The sequence below is a fragment of the Diaporthe amygdali genome (genome assembly GCF_026229845.1).
Source record: "Diaporthe amygdali strain CAA958 chromosome Unknown NODE_25_length_736740_cov_64_583793, whole genome shotgun sequence".
Taxonomy (NCBI): domain Eukaryota; kingdom Fungi; phylum Ascomycota; class Sordariomycetes; order Diaporthales; family Diaporthaceae; genus Diaporthe; species Diaporthe amygdali.
The window spans coordinates 592,302-610,214 of record NW_026517045.1 but is presented as its reverse complement, the minus strand read 5'-3'; the positions used below and the strand labels follow the sequence as shown (position 1 = coordinate 610,214).

Here is a 17,913-nt window from a genome sequence, read left to right as displayed (position 1 = left end):
GGACTAAGGTGCTACTACTATTTATTTAACTTGTTTAAGGGGTTAGCTGTTCCTGCTTTAATAACTAAGTCTTTCTCTTATTCCTAGAAAGGTTTACTATGTGAATCTGTATAAGCGCTAGCATTGCAGCTATCCTTAAAGACTAAATTTATTCCCTTATCTTTAACTTTCCTATTTATTAGTTAGTTCTAATAAATCTAGCTAGTAGTCCAATCGATTTAAAGGTTGCTCTTCCTAAGCTATAGAATCCCTAGTATAATTTTGTATTTTACTGTATTTATAATATTAAACTAGATAATTTCCTTATAGTTGTTAAAGATAACTAGTAGATAATTAGTTTTTATATTAATAATCCTGTTTTTATAGAATACCTTTTATCTATTAATAGTACTAAGTATATAAGGTTCTATTTTCTATTACTATAGTATTTTATATTAGTTTACTATTGCTAATAATATAAAGTTTCCTTATACTCTACTATTTAGGAGTACTATAAGGGGTTGTTATCTAATCTGCAGTATAATTTTTATATGCTTATATTTTCTAATATCTGTTGTGCAGAAAGACCTTTTTGTATTAGTCAAGGCCAGTTAAGGCTCATTTAAATTCAGCCTTAGTCGTTTTTTATTATCTAGTTTTCTACTAGGATCTTTTTAATCTATTAAATAGCTTTTTATATAAGCCCTTTTACTACCCTTAGCGCTTATATTGCAATAGTAAAGTCTTTTAGCATTATATCTTTTTTATTAAGTAGTAAAACTATATTAGGTTAGTAGCATTAGTACCAGTCCTAGAATTTTAGTTTAAAGTATATCTAATAATTAGTTTACAAATAATGCCTCTATAATTTAGAGTTCTATAGGCAATATAAAGGGTAATCTATTTAAAGTTTAAGGATTATATATCTTTAGCCCAGGGAGTATTATTAAATGCTCTAGTATTATAGTTCCTTCTACTCATAAAGCCTTACCATCTCTATCATACTTAGCTGTTTAGGAAAGAAATCCTCCTTAATTTTACTTATATAGTATATCCCATACTTATCAAAAATATACAAAGCCTATAAGATTTCCTTATAGTTTAAGTACTAATAGTATATTCAAGGGTTATTATTAGGAAAACGCGCTAATAATAACATAAGGAATCCTTTACAAACTACTAATATTACTATACTCCTATCCTATCCTAAGATTACAATTCAGGTAATACTAGTATTAAGTACTATAAAGGGTACCTTACCTATCTACTTATAAGGGTTCCAGTCCTTTAAATCTAAAAGTGCTACCTAATTAATACTAACTATAATTATAAGTAGCTTTTATTTTACTACTATAAAAGTCTTTTAGCCTTTAAGCGCCTTTAAAAACCATCCTAACGCTTCTTTACTCAAAAAGTGCATATTACAGTTATCATTATAGCACACCATCCAGCTTATAAATATATAGTTTTCCACAGGTTCTTTAATAGCTAGGTTAGCCTATTATTACTCTAGTACTAGTTTCTAATTATCCTTCTTCTTACTTTAGCAATCTTGTATAAAGTATCCTTTCTTACTATAGTTATAGCATTTAACGTCCTTTTTAGGTTTTTTTTAAGCAGCATTAAGTTCTATTAGGCCTGAATACTACCTGCTAGCTATTGTTTATAGCTAATACCGTTTTCTAAAGCTTAGCTTATTTTACTAGCAGAAGGAATATATTAGGTTCTGCCCTTTCTTCTTAAGTTTACGCTTATAAATTTAATTATTAATTTAAATAGCCAATTCCATATATTAAATAAAATTATCCAGTTAATTTAATTTAAATAGTTCGTTTTTTACTTTATCTTTCAACCTGTTATAAAACATAAAGATCTTCATAGTATCAGTATAGTTGACTCTAATATAGATTTAGCGAAACTCTGCAGTATAAGTTATAGCAAATCCTTTCTAGCATAGTCTCATAAGTTCCCTTTCTACTTACCATTCCTTATCCAAGTCCTAAAAAAGTAACCTAAAGGTAAGCTCATAGTTCTTAAAGTTGCTAAAAATATCCTAAATTTCTTACTTACATTATTCAAACTCATCTTTTTTAAAGAAGTCCATAAGGTAAGGTTTAAACTATATTAGGGCCCATTCTTTCAAAAAAAAGGCCGCATATATAACTCATTCTTTATTAAACTAATTATTAAGGCTATAAAAGCGCTAATAAGCCCTAACCTAAATAAAATAAGCCTATAACTATCCCAAGGAACCATTATAGGGGGTTGGGTTAGCAAGCTTAATAAATTCTTTAAATTTAACTAGGGTATTAATAATATTAGCAGCGCTTTAAAGTATCTTAACCTTAGCCTTAAGTTTTTTTACTTTATTATTCTAGCTAGCCTATCCCTAAATATAAGCACAAAGTTTCTTAATCTCCTTAACTATTTTAAAATACTAGGCCTATAAAAGTTTAAAGTTATTATTATTTAGCTTTTACTAAAAGTTTTTCTAAATACAGCTAGAAAATATATTAAAATAAAAGTAATAACTGTATAAGTTATTGCTTAGGGTCCATATAAAACATCTAAACAAAAACAGTTAAAATATAATAATTATAGCTAATTCCTAGCTAATAAACTTAATAAGCAGGTTTATATTCAAAAAATATTTAAAATAGTAATATTTTAAGCAATATATAACAATAATAGATCAAAAGCTTTACAGCTATTCTAAGTAAATACTTAAATTAACTACTAAAAAGCTATCCTAAGCTAATACTATTTACTAATAATAAGCATAATCTATATAGTCCATCTCTTCAGCTAAAGCAACGGGAGCATCGCTCTTAACAGTTTACTTAAAGCATTGCTTACCTAAAGTAGCAAAAGCGTTAAATTATTTAGATTATTTAAAGTAAAGCATTGCTTTAATTATCTTAGTTATCCTTTCGCTCCATTATATAACCTGCTTCTGTCACATAGCGAATCCTTCTAGGCTTGCCCTACTAGCCTATAGGGTTTATCTGCGCCTTCAGGGGACTAATAATGCTCCCTTAGTTCTATTTCTATTATATTCGTGATAATATTATTTAATAATTTTTAATATATAATAAGCTAGTTATTTATAGTTTTTATTAATATAGTTTATAATAAAAAAGAATTAATAAAAAAGTTTTTTAATAAATATATAAATAATAACTTAAAAAAATTATTTTATAAAAGTATTAATTTAAAATATATTAATTATTTATAAAAGTTATAATTTAAATAGCTATATATAAAGTTTTTATAAATAAAAGTAAAAGAGTATTATATATTATAAAATAAATAATAAAAAAAAGGTTGCTATTAATATAGTTAATAGTTATAAATAAAAGAAATTAAAAATTAAAGTATATATTTTAAAAAATTATTTTTATATTTAAAATAGTAATTAGTATATATTATTATTAAGCTTATTAGTGCTTTAAAATTATTATTATTAAATATCCTATTATAATTATTAAATGCTTTTTTAAAAAAAAGTATTATATTTTATTAAATTAATATTTTTTTTATTAAAATTCTTTTTAACTAGTTATATTTATAATAATTAGTTTTAAATTATTTTTAAGTAAAAGCTTAATAATATTTAAAGGGTATATTATAAATTTAGTGTATATATAAGCTGCTAAAAGCTATTATAAAAAAGTATATACCTGCTAGAGCACTTATAAATTATACTTTAAGGGCTTGCCTTTTATTAAAGCAAACTTAGCTAGAATAACAACGCTTTTATTTATACTCTACTACTTACTATATAATCCACAGTGCTTTACATCTCAGGATAACGAGAAGCTGCACGTCTGTCTACAAATCAATGTTTAATAAAGGCTCATGAGCCCTTAGCGCAGCGATTAAATTACCCGTTGCCTCTTGAAGAAGGATTAATGCAAGAGGAGGGCCACATGTGCAATGACTCTAGCGACAAAGTCACTAGACCATGATTAGCTATGATACTACTAATAAAGGGGCAGGCGCTTGATTGAAGCATATACAGAATTTGACAACTTCTTTGTAGAGAGAAACTAGCCAGCAATCAACTAGCATCCTAAATTGGTTCAGTCGAACAAGCGTGGTGCCGTGTTGGCCTCACGTCCACACTTTTGTTCGCTTATCCCAGCCATCCTAGGATCGAACTGCCCAGCCATTTCGGATCTTCCGCTTTGAGTACGTAGTCCAGGCACGACGGTGATGTAAATGAAGGAAAGTCATTCGCAGACTTGCTTCCGCCATGGCTTAGTGGAAGGTTCCATTTTGTTCCTCCTCACCATGTCATCGCAGTTTGTGGCCTTCCTTCCTAGGTATTATCTATGGCTGGGAGAGCTGGGAGACAGGTTTTTGAACACATGTCGTGCTTGGTGCGACAGTGTCATCTGGACCCTATTATCAAGCCCGAACCGGCAGGTCGAGTCTTCAGTGTCACTATCCCATTGGCTTTGAGAATCAAGCGTGCGGAGCGATCATGATATCACTAATGAACACACCACCCCCGGCAGCTGACAGAACGTCCATGGAACGATCCTAACCTTCTTATCACAAACAGCTGCTTACCCCGTCCATAAGCTTGGCATTCATCCTTTCGGCAGGTCCCTAGCTGGGGGTCACATCGTGTGCCGAACCTTCTGCCGGTCAGTGCACTTGTTTCCTCTTGGCAAGCGCTACCCCAAGCCCAGCCCTGGCTGTAATCTCCGTAAACAGAGGGCGCATTAATAAAGATATAGGCTCATGAAGAGACACACTGAGGGGTAAAAGAGCTTGGAGGAAAGTAGAAATCATGGTGGGAAACATTAATCGAACAATATGCAATTTGATCCCGTCAAGTCGAGGGCTTGGCCTGGCAAGACTGTGCCCTATCAAGCCTTGGACTGCATCCAGTACCTTAGCAGATCCCTGGCAAATGTTGTGCCCAGGCAGTCAGTCTAGATGACATTGGGATGGTCGCAACGTCCCAAGGCCAGTGGCCAAGGCCTGAAGAGGAAGGTCGTATTCCGAGCTTAACCATAAAATTAAAGTTCAGTATGGCAGCGTACCGAACACAGAGGCGAACCCGGGCTCGCTTGACATTGTTCACGAACAACCACATCTAATCCCTCCCCGCAGTGGCACACACACTTGCAATATATCTATAAACAGCCCGCCCACCCCCCTTTAAGTCCATCTTATACATAAAGCTTGTCCCAACGACATCTCTCCGACTGGGTGTGTGGCTCGCTGTTCCGACCAGTTGCACCTTCAAAGCCATTCAGCACCCCATAGCAAGTGGGACTAGCAACTGGGACATTTTGCCGCCGAGCTCTGAAGATATTTGGATTCAAGATGAAGTACCTTGGGCTGCTTCTCTCGACCCTGGGTCTGGCAGTTGCCAGTCCCTACATCCAACCTCGAAAGGTCTCGTACGATGGGTACCAGGTCTTCCGCGTACCCGTCGGCCTCGATGCATCCAAGGTCACCGAGATCGTGGACAAGCTGGGTCTGGACACTTGGAAGGCCCCTAACAAGGCCGGAGCCTTTTCCGACATTGTTGTGTCCCCTGATAAGTTGCAGGCGTTCAATGAGGAGGTTGCCGGCATCGAAGGCATCGAGGTGATGCACGAGGACCTCGGGGCTTCCATTGCGGCTGAGCAAGAGCCTGCGCTCGACGTACTGGTGGACAGAGCCGCGGCGGCGATTAACTCGACCTGGTTCACGGCCTACCACACGTATGCGGACCACCTGTCGTTCCTTAGTGGTCTCCAGGCGCAATACCCCAGCAACTCGGAGATTGTCACGTCTGGAAACTCGCTCCAGGGTAACACCATCACCGGCATCCACATCTATGGCAGCGCAGGCAAGAATACGAAGCCCGCTATCATATTCCACGGCACTGTCCACGCTCGAGAGTGGATCACCACTCTGGTAAGTCAGCCTTTTTCCCTCTCAATATCTTGATATCAAGGATCTAACCACTGTCTAAAGACTGTTGAGTACTTTGCCAATATCCTTCTGAGCAACTACGCTTCCGACACCGAGACGAAGTCTTTTGTCGACAAGTACGACTTCTACCTCTTCCCGGTTGTCAACCCAGATGGTAAGTCTTCAAACAAATACCCAGCAGTACCTACCGCCGGGGAATTGTTTGCTGATGTGGACTAGGCTTCATCTACACGCAGACAGACCGCCTGTGGCGCAAGAACAGACAGTCGACCTCAGGGAGCACCTGTCTTGGCCATGACATCAACCGCAACTGGCCATACCAGTGGAACGTCGCCGGTGGTGCCTCGACGAACCCCTGCGCTGAAGACTTCAAGGGTCTTGCTGCTGGCGATGCCCCGGAGAACAAGTCGCTCAGGGACAAGATCGCCGCGATCAAGGCCCAACAGGGTGTCAAGCTCTACATCGACTGGCACTCCTACTCCCAGCTGTTCATGACGCCGTACGGGTACTCTTGTTCCGCAGTCGCCGCCAATAACGCTGAGCTGCAGTCTCTTGCCGGCGGTGCTTCCAAGGCGATAGCTTCGCTTTTCGGCACGCAGTACACCTATGGCCCCATCTGCACGACCATTTACCCCGCCACTGGATCGAGTGTAGACTATGTCAACGACGTTGTTGGCGCAGACTATGTCTTCACAGTGGAACTCCGTGATACTGGCCGCAACGGTTTCATCCTGCCAGCAAGCCAGATCCTTCCAACCGGCCAAGAGTCGTATGAGGGTGTCAAGTACTTGCTCCGGAACATGAAGTGAAGAGCGGACAAGAATTCAAATTGGGCTGCCTATAGTTCCATGCTATTGCAGCAGGACATGGCGACAGATTAGTGGATATTGAGGTCCTAAAGGGGGGTTCGTGGTTGCCGTCATAACCTAAAGCCAACTCATGCACAATCCTCCGCGTACATAACCAATAATATACACCAGAATCAAGTAGCAAGAACTGTAGCGCGTTTTGTGTACAAATTAAGTGCCAAACTGCTGGGATGTCTTCTCACCGCTCAATCCAGGGTGGCAAAGTCTATGTGGGCGTGTGAACGGCATATGGGAGTATCAGACTGGTAACTTTACTGGTTGCCTTTACGAATATCATTGGCCTTAGACCCCGAACTGTATGTAACCTGTTGTCTTCAATTGTTGGCTAGACCTTCCACTCAAATTTGTCAGAGTTGATTTGCCGAGATACTTAGTTTTCTAGGTGAAGCTAGCACTCGGAACTGGCGAATACGCAAATCTTGACAGTGGCGAGCTGGAAACTTAATCGCTGAGAAATTTCAGCAGCGAGCTTGCCGCGGCTCGCGTGCGACGTGTACGACGTAGTTATGATGGTGCGTGACATTTCGATCTATTTGAGCAGATCCGCGCAATTGTCACAGTCCATCCGAACAAAGTTAGGACACGATTTTGTGTGATGCACAGACGGTGAGAGGGCGGCCCCTGATAGACAAACTTGCAGCATCTGTGCGTTGTACAACCCGGGTCGAAGTATCATTCGCGTGACCATCCGATGATGGTTGGCACTTAATATCACCTACCGCGTAGCAGTGACCGATCGTACCGCTACGCTCAATTGATTGCCATTTGTGCCCCTGTGATCAAGCTTCGTTGTTACCGGGATTGCTATTATGCAGTACGCAATGCCTTACCTTGTGCAAAGTAAGGCGGGCATGTGCATTGGAAAAGGGCAGGTGTGCAATTGTTTAATCACGCAACAGGGTTACATAGGTATCAATTGATGCGAGATTTCGGATAATGACCCTGATAAAGAATCATGGACCGTCATCAGGAATGGATTCTAACAAGGTTTGCGCAGAAATAAAGCTACACGTGTTCTGTATGCACGGCAGTGGGCTCAAGATAATGTCTCTGTCTAGGCTCGAGAGCGTAACGGACTCCAACGTGTGCCCGCAGTCCTGGGTCTCCAGGCCAGATTGACTTGCAACGCACTGACTCGCCCGAGTCAGAAGGCCTGTTATCAAGGAAGTCTCAGACATCCCCTCTCCCAGCCTCCCACATGGCATACCCGAAGATGTGGTTCCTGGAGAATGCTCATGGATGGAAAGCATTTCCGAGCTTCTGGGGTTACCGACCAGAGACGGAATGCTAGCGCTCATCGAGCAGATAACGGACTGTGCGCACAGAGACTCCCGGTCCTTTGGGCCAAACACCATAACTAGCAATCGTTCGTCTTATGAGCGCTCCTTTGGTCACTAGTCAAGTGTCCGTGAGAAGTCTAGAGTGAATCTGGTGGGCGATGAGCTGGAACCGGACGGACAACGTCCATTGCTGCCTTCCCGCTGTTTTTTTCCCCATCTCGCTCCTCTCTGCACATGTGGGAACCAAGAACCTTGCGACCTTGGCGAGGATCCCCTGGGAATCAACGGTCAAGTATTGGCCCAACTTCCCGAGTTATCGCCAGGGTCCTGGCATATAATGCCTCTGTCCAATATCCAATTTACGTAGTACGAATGTACATGAGTCGACGTCGTTGAAGAGGACCCATTGATGAGGCTGAGGTGCGCCTAGATCGTTGATGGAGAACGTGGGAGAGCGGGATTCTTCACCACATCTTAGTGCATAGATCCACTTACAAGTCCACTCAAGGGCGGGGAGGCCCCGTTAGGCTGACGCAGACAAGAGATACCGGACATGGAAAGACTCAAGCGGTGCCGGGAAAAGCCTTGATTGGCCTCGTGCGGAAGCGACTTGCAGCTGTTGGTTCTCCATTCGTATAAGCGCCCCGAGCGCGGCCTGCGAGTTGGCTGGCAGAGCTGGCAGAGCTGGGCAGAACTGGATGAGGGACGAAGATGCAGGTCGGAAGCCCGGGATGTTTGCGCGTGTGTGGGCAAAGTGGCAAGCAAGATAGCTCTACACTCAAAATGCTAAATCACGGACACTTAGCGATAGTAAGCGCCAACCTAAGCCCTTCTGGGTAATAGAGCAGCCGAGCAACCCCTTGATTTCGACGATCCGAAGATCCCCCAGACACTTCCGGTGGGCTTGCTGCAAGCCGGTCCAAAAGTGCCCAACTCTTGCGCACTCATCTTTACTGCGGCCAAAACTGTTGCCTCATACTGTACGACCTCAACTGTGCCTAGTGGTAGCACGACACCCTCATGGAATCTGGATGGATTCGCATGCTGCACGATGGCGTCTGTGATACAGGTCACGGTTGGCTGCTGCGCTCAGGCCCGGCGAGGAGCTGAGCATCTGTCAACTCTGGGTCCGGTATGTGCCGTCTGCGATCCAACATTGATGTCGGATCTCATGCGAGCTCGGGAGAGTAGTAACTTACTAAAGGTTGATTAGGCTTCGCCGTCTGCACAGACGCTCACATGAACAGACGGCCCGTCCACGAACCACACATTTCCCCTTCGCGCCGTTTCCTGGCTCTCGCGGATGCAAGTACTGACCCGCAGGCGAAGAGGGAGGGGGCCCAGGGGCCGCACAGGGGTCAAGGTTCCGGTCATGTTGCGTTGGGTGACTGCTGTTCGATGAGGTTTCTCGTCGCTTGCGAGTCGCGACTCACGCACTCGCAGGCACCCAGACTCCACGGAGCAGATTTATACATGCTGCCCCCCTCGGCCGTGCGACCCTGCCTACAGCACTGCAGCAGTATATGAGACAACCTTCCTGGATTTCCCTACTCTCTATCCAGTCTGGCTGTCCGTTGCTTCTCGGTACTCATCCCGGTGTACAACATCAATATCAACCCACTGCACTGTACCTGTACGGGTTAGACGGCCAAGATGAAGATCCTCTTCATCTGCACAGCGCACAACTCCCTCTCTCAGAGGCTCTACCTTGCCCTCTCTCAACTCCACGCCGTCACTATCGAGTATGCCCTCTCCGACGAAGGCATGCGGGAAGCCGTCCGCCTGTCCAAACCAGACCTCATCATATGTCCCTTCCTGACCTCCCGCGTCCCAACGGATATATATGAGGAGTATATGACCCTCATCGTCCACCCTGGGCCTCCAGGCGACGCCGGCCCGTCTTCCCTCGACTGGGTACTCATGGGCGACGATGGTTCTGAGTCCGACCCTGCAAAGCTGCTCCAGAGAGACACTCTGAGCGAAAAGGGCCGGCCATACTGGGGACTCACTGTCCTGCAGGCTGAGGCCGAATTCGACGCTGGTCCGGTCTGGGCATATGAGCAGTTCCCGGTCAACATCGACGAACCGGGCCTTACCAAGTCTGGTCTGTACCGTGGACCTGTCACACGTGCAGCCGTTTCTGCATGTCTCGCCGCTGTGGATAGAATCAATGCGACCGCTTACACCTCGGCGCCCATCACACCACCACTCACACCCGGTTCCAGTAACTGTCCAAGCCCAGTTTACCGTGCCATACATCCCGGTCTGAAGGCAAAGCCCCAATACAAGGAACTGTCCGTTGGACTCCAGAAACCGTTCCTCGGCGGCGTCACACACCACCGCCCACTCCTTAAAGCTGGCCAGCGAGACTTCGACATCAAGTCCCACAGCGCCAAGGAGATCTCGAGAAGGATCCGGTGCGCTGATTCGCAACCCGGCTGCCAGAGCGCCGTCTTGGGTCAAGGAATGTACATCTACGGCGGTATCGTCGACGATGGGCCATGGATCTCAGCTGTCAATGCCCTTCCTGGTGCTATCATCGCTGTCCGCGACGAAGCGGTCTGCATAAAGACGGCAGATCAGCATGGCATCTGGATCACACACGTTCGACGTATCAAGAAGAAGACAGATCCCAAGCTCTGGCCCAAGGTCCCAGCGGTATTTGGCCTGCGCCAGCTTGGACTCCTCACAGACGATGCTGTCGCCAAGCTTTCCCGCCCAAATGCCACCCAAGGCTGGTCTAAGTGCCCACATGGCACCTTTCAGGAAGTCTGGGTCGACTTCGCGACTGTCGACGAGACTAGCTCATCGCGCGTGGCCTATGTCTACTCAGACTTCTACAACGGTGCCATGTCGACTGCCCAATGCAACAAGCTCGTCGAGGCCTTGGATTACGTCCTCAGCACTCACACTTCCCAAAATCCATTGTCTGCGCTCGTCATGATGGGCGGCAATGGTTATTTCAGCAATGGCATACACTTGAACGTCATCGAGTCTGCGGCCGACCCGGCGATGGAGTCCTGGGACAACATCAACCGCATCAATGACGTAGTATACCACCTTCTGCATGAATTCCCTTCCCGCAATATTCTCACCATCGCCGGAATTCGTGGCAACGCTGCCGCCGGCGGTGTCGCTCTCGCTGCAGCATGTGATTCTGTCGTGGCTGGTGCGGATGTCGTCTTGAACCCTGCATATAGAGCCTTGGGTCTGTATGGGTCCGAGTACCACAGCATCAGCTATTACGGACGCTGCGGACCGACTGGCGGTAAGCGAATTCTGAGAGACATGACGCCAATTTCTGCATATGACGCGCGATCTATTGGTCTCGTGGATCACGTTCTTCCCGGTTATGGCACACTACTCGACACCAGGATCAGAAACCACGTCAAGGCTGTCGTCCGCTCGTCCGCTCCGTCTACTCCCAATGGCAGCCCTAATACCAGCCCGAGCTCCAGGAGTACCAGCAGGAATATCCTCAAGAGCAGGAGCAGCACACCAAGCCTGAAAAAGAAGACCAGCGTTGCCAGTCTCAACGGGACCTCCAGCGGGCCGCGATATGCACCTGGCGCCTGGAAGAGCAATGCGGACATCACCCCTCAAGGTCTGAACCGCGCAAGAGCAATGGAGCTCGGCGAGATGTCGCGGGATTTCTGGAGCCCCAGGGCAGAGAGATACCACAGCCGGCGAGCGGCCTTCGTGCGCAAGATGAAAGCCACCTCGACGCCGCTTAGGTTTGCCAAGCACCGGAGAAGCGATATGGACTCCGGCAAGCTTGATGAAGAGGAGACAGAGGATTACGACTCGGTCCAATATTTTGCACAGAAGCAAGCAAAAGAACTCGAGGCAAGGATGGCGAAATTCATCGTACAAAATGCGACCAAAGAGGCTGGGCAGCCCGAGGGAGAAATCGGTGTCGCTGTCACCGGGGATGTTCCTGCTAAGCCTAAGGATCAAGGCCCAGTTTTTGCGTGTTACTACAACGCATAAGTACAAGAAGATGCGTGGAATATCGCAGTGTGTTTGTTCATTTCGTTCTTAGCCTGCCTGATCTTGACTGCAGATAGCCCAGCATAAGCTCATTTCCCGGACAATAGTTTCCGGTTCTGAAAGTAAAGTGTTCCGAATTCGCATCTCGTCGGAAGTGCTGAAAAATTGCCTGTGGCATACATTGATAAGAAGTTCTGAACTAGACTTGTGCAGTGAGATAACGAGCTGGAACTTGTCGACTGCTGTCATGGGCAAGACTGACGAAGATGCTGCGGCTGATAAATACGGACAGTTTGCCTCTATGCGTTTGTTCTTGGATGTTTGCAGTCCTTGTCGAGATGATTGCTCAGAACCACTGAAGTCATTTCAAACAATATACTTGGATGTCTCAACGGCGCTCTGCACAAAAAGCAAGAGAGACACGGACCGGCCCATCTCTGCCAAAAGCAATGTCTCATGGAAACCAAAAGGAGACTGACACCACTAAGAGCCTTGAAGGGGCAGCCACTCGGAAAGGTCCAGCCTCATAACAACTACTATTTGCTTGCTGTCTTGGCGTTAATCATACCCATCGTATCGCACAAAAGGTAGTCAGTCATAATCATTGTGGATATCACACCGAAATTCTTCCTAGTATTGGTAGCCTCGGCAATATTCAGCACAGGTGCAGACTCTGATTGTTGTCAATGAGTCTGAGTCAAAGAAGGGGTAGAAGCTATAGCCGTGTGGTCTATGGTTACCCTCGCCAGCGGGACGGATGAGGTTACCACAATACCCGTACATCAAAGTTCCCGGCCAGCTGTTCAGACAGTGGGGAGTCAAGAAGAAATCGAGGGGCGACGATCTTGTCGATCAACTGTTACGTTCCAAATGTGGCATGTTCATATCCGGAGTGGGCCATCTCCGCAAGCATGTGATTGTTCTAATTTGGTCACACCTCTAATGCAAAGACTCATGTTTTCAGAAGAAGAAAACAGGGACTGAGGCGTCCGTTGCAACAGAATCGTGGCTCAAATTTACTGGCCAGGGATTTTCCACGGGAGCAAATTTCTTAAATTTCTTACTGAATCGCATCCTGAGCACCTAGACCCTGGGGCTCCCTGGACTTCAAAGCAAACTTGACTGTTCCTGGCATCTGACACCAGATCGTCGTTGGTGCATTGTCAGATGTGTCATGGGCGGCGGCTGGGACATGTTCTATTTCCAGACGGTGCACTTTGACGCCTACCACAGAGCCTTTCAGGCTCCGCTATAGAGATTATCAAGTCGAGTCATAATGTGCTATTTAAATGCACCTTGAGGGTGGTTGTCTGGCCTCACTGCGTAGCTTCAACAGCTCTAAAGCCATGGGACCTACTATCAGACCGCACCCATCTGTGGCCCCCCTTTCCCCACCAAGGACTGTAAACTATTATATTATAATGTTATAATACATAGATATTATCTATCTGGTCTTCTTCAGTAGTTATTTTTTAACTGTAGCATTCGATATTGAAGTTCAATCTCGTCATGATAACCTAAGAAAATTACCTCGGTACTGACATGTATAATTTCGAGCTTTACAATATGAATATCAAAACTTCATCAAGTAATAGCGTCAAAAGCAAAACAATGCGCTTTGTTCTAAAAAGTTTATTGATTAATTTTTTCCCTTCTGCTTCTCTCTTTCTTTGCATTGCATTTTTTTTGTACGCGGGGATTATTTATTGAGAATTTTACTCTATAATTGTAACGAGGTGTGGAGTGGAAAGTCAATGAAGACCTGCGAGTTGCTAACACCAAGCTTTGCGCCATGATGGTATGCTTCCAGACCTCTGTTCTCGTCCAAGATCAAAATTTCTCAAAGACTGCGCCACACAAGTGGTTTCACTGCATCGTGGCTGGTAGATTTGGGAACCACCGTGGCACTTAAAGGAGACCCATGGTTGGTCCAGCAGCTGCCAAATGAACAACACGAAGCCGGCCTCGACCGCGCGAACATGGCTGCATTGCAGCCTAACAAACACCAGTCTGCCTTGCGAAATCGCAATTAGCGCTTACTGCAAGTATATATTCCAGCTTGTAACCCCACCAATTGAGAAACTCTGCTCAAATCAGTGCTTTCATGCTCTTTACACGCGAGCATATTAGCGAGGTTTGCTTCACATCCCATGATGGATCCCTTGACTGCATTTGGGCTTGCCTCGAACGTTCTATCCTTTGTCTCGTTCGCATCAGAGCTTATCAAGGCCGGCGTTGAGGTGTACCGTTCAGGTTCTGATCATCCAGGTGCTGCTCTATGTATGGAGCAAGTTTACGGCGACCTGAAAGGTTTGAACAACAAACTCATTCTTACTTGTGAACATAATATCGCCGACGAGGGGGCCAATTGGAGTGGCCCGGAAGACGATGTAAAGGATTCGGCCATTGCAGTGAAAAGGCTAGCCGAGACGTGCAGAAGAGATTGCGACGAGCTGCTGCGAGTCACTAATAAACTGCGACTGAAAGATGGCGGGAGCTCGAGAAGAAAATGGGAGAGCTTTCGCATCGCCTTGAGGAAGATGTGGACACAGAAAGCCATCGATGATATAGAAGACCGTTTATTGAAGACACAAATGACGCTGACTGTCCATATTTGTGTAATATCGGGGTACATTCGTTCCTTTCATTAGCCTTTCGATACATTCGGGACAGAGTACTCACAAAGATTGACAGAAATTACCACAAGCGTCAGAACGCATTGCGAGATAGGCTGCAAACAAGAAGCGTGGAGTTGCAACTCGACCAAAAGAAAGGACTAGATGAAGTCAAGAGATCATTAGCCGAACTGGGAGAAATGCTGCGAGAAATCCACCAAGCCAACGAACCTAACTCAATTGCAATGATTGATATTGAGTCTCTGAATCGACAATTCAAGCGACTTTCCATTACTCAAAATCTTCTGGAGAAGGAACAGAAATTCCTGTCTACATTACAATTTGACGCGCGACCGCTGAGACACGACGCTATTCCACAGGCTCACGAACAAACCTTTCGCTGGCTGCTTGAAGACGACCCAGGAAAATACGACAGTCCCACCGATCAGGGCAGCCCGACATTGGCGCAGTGGTTAGAGTCGGGGAGTGGGATCTTTTGGGTTGCAGGAAAACCAGGTTCTGGAAAGTCCACACTTATGAAGTTTATCGCTGGTGCACCAATGACAAATGAGTATGTGTCCCGGTGGGCATCTCCGACCATCGTCGCGGCTCACTATTTCTGGAATTCGGGTTCACCAATGCAGAAATTGCAGGAAGGGCTCCTACGATCACTACTTTATGACATCTTTCGGCAGCGTCCCGCCCTCATCCCTATTGCCTGCGAAGAAAGATGGCGTGAGCTTGACAATCCGGGAAATTCTGGCAGGATGTGGTCGCTACATAGCCTCAATGAGGCTTTGAGAAAAATCACAGAGAATGGCGTAGACGACGAGGTCAACTTTTGTCTCTTCATCGACGGTTTGGACGAGTTCGAAGGAGATCACGATGGTCATTTTCAGTTGGTTCGTTCGCAACTATGCAATGTCCTTCCTTCACCTTCTGATTTCGAACTCTGTGCTTACTGACAATCATTTCGAATACAGTGCCGGACGATGTGTGAATTGTCTGCATCTCGCCATATCAAGATCTGTTTATCTAGTAGACCATGGAATGTGTTCGAGGAAGCGTTCGAAAGTATGCCGAAGATTTACATACATGACTTGACAAGAAACGATATTAGGAATTACGCGGCCAGCCGCCTACAAGAGCATCCCAAATGGGCTGATATCTGTGCATCGACACCTTTCGGGGGCGAATGGTTTGTTGAGGAGATCGCAGAACGCTGTTCTGGGGTATTCCTTTGGGTGTTCTTGGTGACAAACCTCCTGCGGCAGGGAATGACAAACCGGGATCGATTCCCTGATCTGCGTAGGAGGTTGGAGTCCATCCCACGCGAGCTGGGCGACTTCTTCAAGCAGATACTGGATTCAGTGGAACCTCTCTATCACGCAAAGATGGCCACCATGCTCCACATCGCACTTGCGGCAAAGGAGCCGTTGCATATGGTCATTTACGACTACCACGACCTAGGGCATGACGATGAGGATTACTGGCAGCAAAGCCCGATGTTGCCTTTCACCGAAAGAGAATTTGATGAAATCCATTGTCGTATGGCGTATCACCTGAACAGCAGGACTCGTGGTCTCTTAGAACTCCAATCCTTCCAGGTAAATTTTCTCCATCGAACCGTGAAAGACTACCTTTCTACCCAGCCCCTGTCAGGGATCCTGAAGCAGAAACTTCCTGAGTACTCGGGCCGCAAATTCATCCCGGAGCTCAGTATCTTGCGCGCCTATGCAGCATGGGTTAAACGAGCCACCCCGCAGGTTCTAAATCGAGGATCCTGGGCACGGTACTGGATGTCCGATACCGACAATAATCCGGATGGTGTCACACCATATATCCAATGGCTCACAAATCAGCTGATGCCATATGCCGCTCAGTTGGACTCACAGCGTCCCCGCGACTCACGTTTGAATTATATCCTCGATGGAATGGATGTCAGCATCAAATCCATACTCTCCAACGCCAGAATAAGTGCGAACGTCACGAATCGCTGGGCCTGGAACACAAAGCTTTTCTTCCGAGAAAACCTCGTTGAAGGGGGTGTCTGCAGTTACGTCTTTAGTAAAGAGATGGAGGATCCAGTGTGTAGCTCCATGCCTCGAGAAGCGAAGATCTATCACAAGCGCTTGAGGGCTGCCATTGGGAGGCTTGAGACCAATCAGAAACGTTTCACTGGAAGTGGTACGGTGGTCTCGAGGATTCCACCGAAGAAACAAAAGACCGGCGGATTTCATCCGACTAACACGAGAGGAACAAAACGGGGACGACCCGTAGCCAAGCTGGACTCACAAGCGAGGTCACCAAAGAAACGTCGTTAAGACCTGAGGCAAAGTCCACCATACTAAACAATTTCCTAGCCATCAAGCGATACGTAGTCTCCATGCAGTTGTTCTAGTACCATATGGATAGTCGTAGATGCTAAAAAGCTCACCAATGTCCTGAATAACAATCCGCCAAGGCTACATATTGATCAGAATATCATGCAAGAAACCATAGTCGTAGAATCCAGTTCATGACGAGGAGATCTCGTGCAAGAACGGCATCGGAATCAAAAAGTGCTGGCAGTGTGCAGATTAGAGGATTTGTATTATCTGACAAACGGGAAGGGCTTACGAGCTCTCCAGTAATAAAGCCCACAGGCTTTGCCTTTTCAGAGAAAAAAAAAGTTCGAACGAATTAGGTCAGCGAGGTAACCAAGGGGAAGATCTTGAGGTCAGCATGCAAGATCCCTCGGCCAGCGTTGTGCAGTGCGTGTCAGTCTGCTTGTTCGAATATCCACACCTAGGGAGTTACCAGACTCGGGCAACCATTGAAAATGGAAAATATTATCAAAATTTCATAACCTATCAGACAGTGCCTACACTCCTACACTACCCGGAGGCTTGTGCGAAGGAAGAATACACGATCGTATACTGAATAAGCAGAATTCTACTAGAATTGACTTGAAAATATCGGGATTGCTGCCGAAAGCCTGCTGCCCTGAACAATTATCTATGTTGTCCGCAAAGAGACGCCGAAATCACACACCCTCTGTTATATTCTCTCACTGGCAGTAGTGAGCACAGCAGTGCATGGTGTCAGCTAACTTTGTTATAGCCGTGACAATAGGACACGTCCTAAAAAAAGGAAGCTGCAACTCCTCGTCCTTGGAGCTCAAGTGTCCCTTTCGCGAGACCGAGTTGGGTCACGAAACCTACCTAGCCGAGTGAAGGTCAGATGAGAGACCGAGACCGGACG

General features: G+C 45.5%; 4 protein-coding genes across 4 annotated transcripts; 3 read left to right on the top strand and 1 right to left on the bottom strand.

The window, feature by feature from the left end:
* Positions 1-4,803: 4,803 nt before the first annotated feature.
* On the top strand, positions 4,804-6,725 carry J7T55_008036 (uncharacterized protein; the record flags this gene model as incomplete). Its single annotated transcript, XM_053131190.1, has 4 exons — positions 4,804-4,920; positions 5,260-5,898; positions 5,959-6,070; positions 6,136-6,725. 4 exons carry the CDS (start codon positions 4,804-4,806, stop codon positions 6,723-6,725), a joined length of 1,458 nt encoding a protein of 485 aa, XP_052990871.1.
* A 1,458-nt stretch (positions 6,726-8,183) lies between these two features.
* J7T55_008035 (uncharacterized protein) lies at positions 8,184-9,439 on the bottom strand (the record flags this gene model as incomplete). The annotated part of the gene is made up of 4 exons (XM_053131189.1): positions 8,184-8,339; positions 8,561-8,759; positions 9,045-9,148; positions 9,305-9,439. 4 exons carry the CDS (start codon positions 9,437-9,439, stop codon positions 8,184-8,186), a joined length of 594 nt encoding a protein of 197 aa, XP_052990870.1.
* Positions 9,440-9,718: 279 nt separating this feature from the next.
* Positions 9,719-12,055, top strand: J7T55_008034 (uncharacterized protein; the record flags this gene model as incomplete). The annotated part of the gene is made up of 1 exon (XM_053131188.1): positions 9,719-12,055. The coding sequence occupies one exon, from the start codon at positions 9,719-9,721 to the stop codon at positions 12,053-12,055; it is 2,337 nt and encodes a 778-aa protein (XP_052990869.1).
* A 2,153-nt stretch (positions 12,056-14,208) lies between these two features.
* J7T55_008033 (nacht nucleoside triphosphatase) lies at positions 14,209-16,994 on the top strand (the record flags this gene model as incomplete). The annotated part of the gene is made up of 3 exons (XM_053131187.1): positions 14,209-14,684; positions 14,750-15,572; positions 15,654-16,994. The coding sequence occupies 3 exons, from the start codon at positions 14,209-14,211 to the stop codon at positions 16,992-16,994; spliced, it is 2,640 nt and encodes an 879-aa protein (XP_052990868.1).
* Positions 16,995-17,913: the final 919 nt, after the last annotated feature.